Below are 7474 nucleotides of genomic sequence, written 5' to 3' on the forward strand. Positions count from 1 at the left end.
TTAATCTAATGAAGTCGTTAATTTTAATCACTATGTGGAACGTACAACACTAGATGCAATAAAATAGTCTTAATGTTACAGAATGTAATGAAATCGTTATAATGAAGTATTATTTATAATCACCATATGGAACTGCACTAAATGTAATGAAATAGTTATATTATATATTAATTATAATAATCATGTGGAACAACGCTAAAAAGTAATGCTTAAAAGTAATGAAATCGTTTTAATGATGAATTCATTGTAATGTATAGAACAGTACTAAATGTAATGAAATCGATACAATTTCAAGAAGTTTAAACTAACGATTAAAGGATGATAGAGAGTACCCACGTTTAGTGTGGGAGGCAATCCAGATCAAGAAGAAATCGCGATCAAGGACTGGAATTGCCAACCTTATACAACGTCCTCATTCGACCAAAAGTCACCAATGGTCAACAAAAGGGCAAGTCAATAACAAGATCTTAGGACTTCTTCTGATGAGGATGTGTGTCACATCGAAAATTCAAGTTGAATTTTTGTGCTGAAATAGCTTAATGTAATGATGATAATTTTAATACACCGTCAAAACATTTCTTTACAATTAAAATTAACATTTATCACCATGAAGAACAACACTAAATGTAATGAAATCGTTATAACATATTTGGGAAATCGTTATAACATAATTGGGAGCATAGCTGGGAGCACGGTGGCCTAGCGGAACGGGCACTGACTCATAATCGGAAGGTTGTGGGTTCGAGCCCCGGCGACGCCATCGTGTTGTGCCCTTGAGTAAGGCACTTTATCACGATTACTCCTCTCTACCCAGGTGTTTAAATGGGTACCGGTATTCTTAAATGCTGGGAAGGTAACAGACTCGCTGTGGAGGAGGTGTAGCGATCCCCCTATAGCAACATCACATGGAGGAGTCTGGCCCAATCGCCAATGAAAGAGAGATGGGCACTCCGATCACTGTTTACACAGGATCGTCTCCTTTACCTATAACATATTAGAATAGTCAATAAACTGTGTAAACGAATTCAAATGATATGGATAACAAGCCAATAATGAACATATTGAATCTTCTTTAACTGTTTCATCAAGAATCGTCCCTCTTTTGAGCAAAACTGTATCAAGGTTATTATGAACCATGGCATGTTTTAAAAATGCCGAATTCCAGTTTTCTTGAATTCTATATTCATGACTCTGTGTATTCAAAGTTTGAACTGAAAATTTTGGCTTTTAATTTTTACAAAATTTCTATCAATATTTAATTATGATGTTTCACCCTTTTCCATCTGAAATCGTCCACATGGTCAATGGTGGGAGCACACCACTAAATCAATGCGCCATTTGTGCAACCCTACTGAGTTCCGGTAAAATTCAGAAAGTTTTTGAGGTATTATGGGCTGCTCTTTTGGACTAATAATCAGAAAGAGTAGCGAATTGTAGCTTAAATGAAAGTGTAAAGCCTGCGCATGAATTTGAATCACCAAAAACGTCGCATTTTTACAATTATCGAGAAAATAGGTCCGCGTATTAAAAAATGAGCAGAAACAGGTTTTCAGTCTTGAGAGCATGTCAAAAACAGTGAGGGCGCTGTTTAGTGGCTCCTACCGGGAATACGAGACGGAAGACTACCCATACATTGAAACATATGTTAATCTTTCATCGATTTGCAATCGACTGGTTATCATTAAATTTCTCAAAAAGCGCCGAAAAGGCCTCAAAACGAGCAAAGAAAACTGGTGTTTCTACACGTATTTCAATGGGACGATTATTTAGTGGTGTGCGCCTTGGTGGGAAATCTTGCTAATCTCATTGCTAACGAGCGCACATTTTTGCCTCGCGCCCGACGCAAAAACGCAAAAGCCAGTGCGTTTCCCCGTGCGCTATTATGGTCTCAGATATTAGCGTATAGCTCATAACATAGGCCTAATTCCCATTGCATTGGTTATCGCCTTGAGATGTAATCCATGTTTATTCAAACTAAGCGCCAATTGTATTGAAGTGTCACCAACAAAGCACTTCAGCAAACAAAAGGAGAAATTTGATGCAGTCGCTTTTACATACCCTCCTTTTGATCACCCATTGATGCACTTCCCCTAGTTTAAACAACAAGACGCTGTTGGTACAGAAACCAATCTGACGTTCGCGTTGAAGTGAATTTGAGCAAGAAATCCAATCAATATTTTTGAAGTTGCAGTTAAAGTTCCAGTAAAGTTCTTAACGGCATTCCGCAAGGTTTCTATTAACTCTAACCCTACTGCCATATCCAAACCCTACCCATATCAAGTGTTCAGAGCCAAAAATCCGTAACTGACTATGACCAGCTTTCACAAAATGAGCATAAAGTTGGCTCCTTGCTTTGGTCTTCAAAAATCAATGTTTCCTTCACAATGTCTTTTGTTTTCTATTGAAATCGAGGGTTCAGAACCAGAAAGCCGTAACTCGCTATGACCGGCTCTCACAAAAGAGGGGTGATTATTGTGTAGAACAAGCGGGTTATCGAACAGGAGGAGAAACGCGGCTATTAAATACCAGCTTACAAATTAATTAATAATTATTACCACTCTAAAGTTATGTTAACAGCGCATAATAGTCAAAGATCGTTCACAACATTGAACCATTTTTGGAAAACCTACAGCCGATTGATCGACTAAAGAGGTTTTTACGTTATTTACATTGTACAAATAGCACAAGTCAAGTCGTGGCCAGTTTCATATTCTGAGGGCAAACCACTAGAACCAACTACTTCTACATGAAAAAATACGAAAGTGGATCAGGGGAGGCAGTGCCACGTATGGTTTCTAGGTCTTTGTCCAAGCAGACGTACTCGGTGCGCGGGTGATTCCATCTTGCTGCAGCCATATAGCCAGCATATTCTCTGGTCCAATTGGTAGGGCATTCCGTAGTTGCTGGCATCATGAAGACTTGTACTCGAGCCATTCGACTCTGGCACATGACGCATGGGGTATCATGAGTATGGCTATCGTGAATCGCTCCTGGCTCACCACTACGGTATTCCGCTCCATAGATTCTTGCCCGGGCCGGCTGTTGGCCTGACTCTGATCGGTTGAACTGTGGGGAATGTGTTAAACACAGATAGTTGGAGCCTCCGCCTGGGATATCACTTCCAGTGCCTCCCTGTTTAGTACCGTCCCTCCTTTACCACCAGCCGCTATACCTGTAATAAATCAGAGAGAAGACATTCAGAAAGATCCCTGCTTCTCAAAGCTTCTCCACTATTGGTTGTGTTTTCTTATAAAAGAGCTTTAGAAATGCTTTTTTAAAGCTTTGTAAAATGACGGACACCTTTTATAATAATATTAGGCATAGCTCTTTATTCTGTCACACTTAGACGGACTTGGTCAACGTACATCGCCGTATGCAAAAATATGGACATTAAAGAACAACAACGGATTTACTACAATACCATCCGTTTCTTATACGTATGGCCGATCCGGCAAGGTGTGACAGACGCAAAACGCAAATCTGCTCTCAACTAAATTAATGTTAAGGGCGTTGGCTCTAAATATGTTAGGCCTTGTTATGTTAATAAGACAATTTCACGCTCCATGACTTTCACGCTGGATCTCGGAGTTTGTTCCTTTATTATGCGGAATCCTTTCCCTATTTTCTGTGCACAAGTTCCTTCCTATAACAGGCACATGAAAAGATTGTATCGCACGAGTATAACGTGCGATATAAATATCGCGATAGTTGAGTTAATAAAATGTAATGTTGCCGACGGTCTTAACTAACATCACCTAACACGAAACGAACTTGGCGGATGATAGCAGGGCATGAAAAAACATATTAATGAACATGACAACAACCACGGATTTACTAAAATACTATCCGTTTCTTGTACATAACGCCGACCCGACGAAGTGTGACAGGCGCATAACAGGCCAGCTTTTAAATCCCCAAGTGGCTGGAGTTCAATTTCAAACTAGGAGCCTCGGAAAAAGCTGATACGTGTCCCCGACCTTGTGTACTCACCAGTATACACAAGATCTGCTGTATCTGGACACACAGTACGTCCCCATCGGACATATGTCACACCGGCTGGTTTATAGTGGTCTTCCACCGGCGGGAGCGATGTGGTAGACTGCGACAAAGCAACAATCTGGCAGTAAAATGGAACATGAACAAAATAGATAAATAAATCAATTTCGGATTTATATAGATCTTTATATAGATTTTTCAGATCTTAAATTATTCAAAGCGCTGTAATTTCGCTGCAATGGTGAATCATCACAATCAGATCGCATCAACTAGGCCAGTTATAGCGGAACTCCACACTTAGCTTGTAACATCCACCAATTTTCTGTGCAGCTCCCCAAATTCCATTGGTTGAAGCAAGTTTTTGATAACCAAACAACTAATCACTGATTTTTTGAAAGCAGGTGGAAACCGGAGATCCCGGAGAAAACCTGCGAGCGAAATGGAATCGGGATAAACCAAATGCACATACAGTCCTTGGGCACGGCCGGGCTTGAACCCGGGACCTCAGTGGTGCAAGGCGAGGGAACTACCGCTGCGCCAACTCGGTCCCCTAAGGGAGGGCGAGTTAGCGCAGCGGTAGTTCCCTCGCTTTGCACCACTGGGTCCCGGGTTCAAGCCCCGGCGTGGCCCAAGGACTCATATGCACATGGTTTATCCCTATTCCATGCTCGCAGGTTTTCTCCGGGATCTCCGGTTTCCTCCTGTATCGCAAGAATCGGTGATTAGTTGTTTGGTTATCAAAAAACTTCCTTCACCCAATGGAATTTGGGGAGCTGCACAGATAATTGGTGGATGTTACAATCTAAATGCGGATAGGTGTGCGCCGTTCGGCAGCAACTGGCCTAGATGATGCGATCTGATTGTGATGATTCACCATTGCAGCGAAATTACAGCGCTTTGAGTCCTCTAAGATCTGGAGAAAGGCGCTTTATAAATCCAAAATGTATTTATTTATTTATTTATTATTAAGTCTTAGGAGCTTATTTATTCAGTAAAGTCAGTCAGTCAGTCAGTCAGTCAGTCAGTCAGTCAGTCATAAAGTGTTTCAAATTAATATTTCACCTGTTCATTACATGACTCACCTTACTTTTACTTGACAAACCCACGCTACCGAAATCCTCGGTATTATTAGTGACTCGGTCTTGGAGTTCCTTGATAAGTGCTTGGGTTTCAATTGCCATTTGATTCGATATCTGTATGTGCAATCCCATAATAATAGCAAATACTATCAGGATTAATATTTGCAAAAGAGCAAAGAGTCCCAGTTTTTGCACAGTGCAAAAGCCCGTCATTTCCATCTTGCTGTCACCACCTGATTTTACAGTGTAATTCTTGTTTTGGTCTTCGCACGTATCGTCAGTAAACACTAGATACTTGGTGTCAGATGTATCTCTGATCTCCGATTCGTCAGTTAACTTAGTTGAATCCATAATGGACAAATATCTTCGTGTTGAAAGAGGCTGAACTTCTGATATGCGGACCAGTTAACGCGACTTTACAGTGTTGATTATCAGAAGCAAAACTTGCGACTGCTATATATGCCAGTGGATTTGGCTCATCATAGCATCGGGTATTATATGCGGGCGGAAAGAATTGTTTATTATACCATTTTACCCTCGTTTTACAGGAAAAGACAGAGACATAAAAACGCAAATATTTGACACTGTTTTTGAAATATTAGAACCGAACATAATATAGTATACAAAAGAATTAGGTAAATAGCTACCCTCGACTTCGAGGAACTTCCTTTACATGTATACGGTAACGATTACCCACAAGTACTATTAGGATATCCCGTGTACGTGATGCTTCATGTTGACCGGCACGGCATGGCAGGATCCAATGGAGTAATGATCATTTAAAGCTACATTCCGAGATCTTTTGTTCAAAACTGTAAACTTTTAAGTTTACAGTTTTTAAGTTAAAACTTCTCCACAATTTGATAATGATAACATAATATTTTCATGAAGTAGATCAGGTAATATTTTACCTGAAGTGTCCTCAGAAATTTGGAACATGTTTTAACCATGTTAACGGTTGACCTCAAGTATAAAGAGCACAATATGAAAAAAATTATGACCACCCACGTTTAACTTGCTGATCGTAACCTATTACAAGTTAAAGGTGAATGATCCACTGATAATGGCGACTCTATACATTGAATATCAAAATAGTTCGCTACCAGTTAAAAATCTATATTAAAATAAAATGTTGATTATCTGGCGGCGGCTACTCCATTTAATACTTCTCACCCACTTCAGTACTATTTTGAACTAATTTTCATCCATAAAAGGTGCAAAATCTTAATCTTAAATGTAGAGATATTTTGCTCCACAACACCGTTTTCCCCAATGAAATCGGACATTCCTAAGCGAAGATATTGAGTTCGGAAGTTATGGTATTATAAAATTGGAAATTGAGATATCGACCTTTAAAAATATTATTGACAATGTTGAGAGTAGGAATTAACATGAAAAATGTCTATAAAAATACAAGATGCCAGTTATATTCCGGTCTAAAGCTATCTGACAATATTTTTAACATTAATAACATCACAAATCTGCAACAAACCCAAATTGTGAACAAATCCCCCACCGGCAGATTTTTGGCTATTTCTCCATTTACGATCCTGCCCAAAAGTGTCTCCTATTGACATGACATGTCACATATATTAAAACAAATCTAAATATCGTTGAATAGAATCATCAGGTTTGTTAAGTAAATAAACATTTTGGATTTTTGTTTGACAAAACCAAATGAATATTTTACTCACTACAATATTTCGTCCTACTCATCGGAGGACTTCATCAGGTATGACTTATATGGTCATCAATTTGTTTGTTAGGAAAGTGGATCAGATGACCATATCATTCATGCCTGATGAAGTCCTCCGATGAGTAGAACGAAATCATTAGGTTTCACTGCCTGAACAGAATTGATCATGTCTCACCTCCTTTTTCAACCAAATCGACGGTAATAACTTTTATAGTGAGGGATCAACACTTAACCACAAATTGCCTCAGGCAAAACTCAATTCCTGGGAACTAAATTCTATGTAACTCTTTGACCCATGTGTGTCATATAATGCCTCTAGCTATAATGACAGCCTGTTGATCTGGTCAATTCCCTGACTGATACTAATCTCAGGAGGGAATTCAATTTTTGATCAATTGGATCAATTGTAGTGAGTAAAATATTCACTTGGTTTTGTCAAACAAAAATCCAAAATGTTTAAACCTAAATATCCATAAGGTGGACAGTCTTGTATAAACAAATGTAGATAGCATTTCCATAATCATCAATCTCAAGCACGCAGGAGCTACAATCAGATAATAAAATAAATGTAACACTTGCTCAAAACATTATTCAAATGCATGCCATGGTATGAAGAGTAAAGCAAGTCTGTTATGTATTCGAAATACACACTCCGCCCTGTATCTCATCCTTCCCCATACCCCCATACCCCATACTTCAATGT

At 39.2% G+C, this 7474-nt stretch overlaps 1 protein-coding gene across 1 annotated transcript; it reads right to left on the reverse strand.

Moving 5' to 3' along the window:
- Positions 1–1252: 1252 nt before the first annotated feature.
- LOC140141223 (uncharacterized) lies at positions 1253–5631 on the reverse strand. The gene is made up of 3 exons (XM_072163023.1): positions 5079–5631; positions 3991–4117; positions 1253–3172 (listed from the first exon to the last, which is right to left on the reverse strand). The coding sequence occupies exons 1-3, from the start codon at positions 5424–5426 to the stop codon at positions 3081–3083; spliced, it is 567 nt and encodes a 188-aa protein (XP_072019124.1). The 5' UTR covers positions 5427–5631; the 3' UTR covers positions 1253–3080.
- Positions 5632–7474: the final 1843 nt, after the last annotated feature.

The sequence above is a fragment of the Amphiura filiformis genome, chromosome 19 (genome assembly GCF_039555335.1).
Source record: "Amphiura filiformis chromosome 19, Afil_fr2py, whole genome shotgun sequence".
NCBI classification, from domain to species: Eukaryota; Metazoa; Echinodermata; class Ophiuroidea; order Amphilepidida; family Amphiuridae; genus Amphiura; species Amphiura filiformis.

Coding starts and splice junctions, on each gene's coding strand:
- LOC140141223 (XM_072163023.1), bottom strand. CDS start 5,426: ATGGATTCAACTAAGTTAACTGACGAATCGGAGATCAGAGATACATCT. Junction 4,118..5,078: donor GTTTGTCAAGTAAAAGTAAG/GTGAGTCATGTA, acceptor TTTTACTGCCAG/ATTGTTGCTTTGTCGCAGTC. Junction 3,173..3,990: donor AGCAGATCTTGTGTATACTG/GTGAGTACACAA, acceptor GATTTATTACAG/GTATAGCGGCTGGTGGTAAA.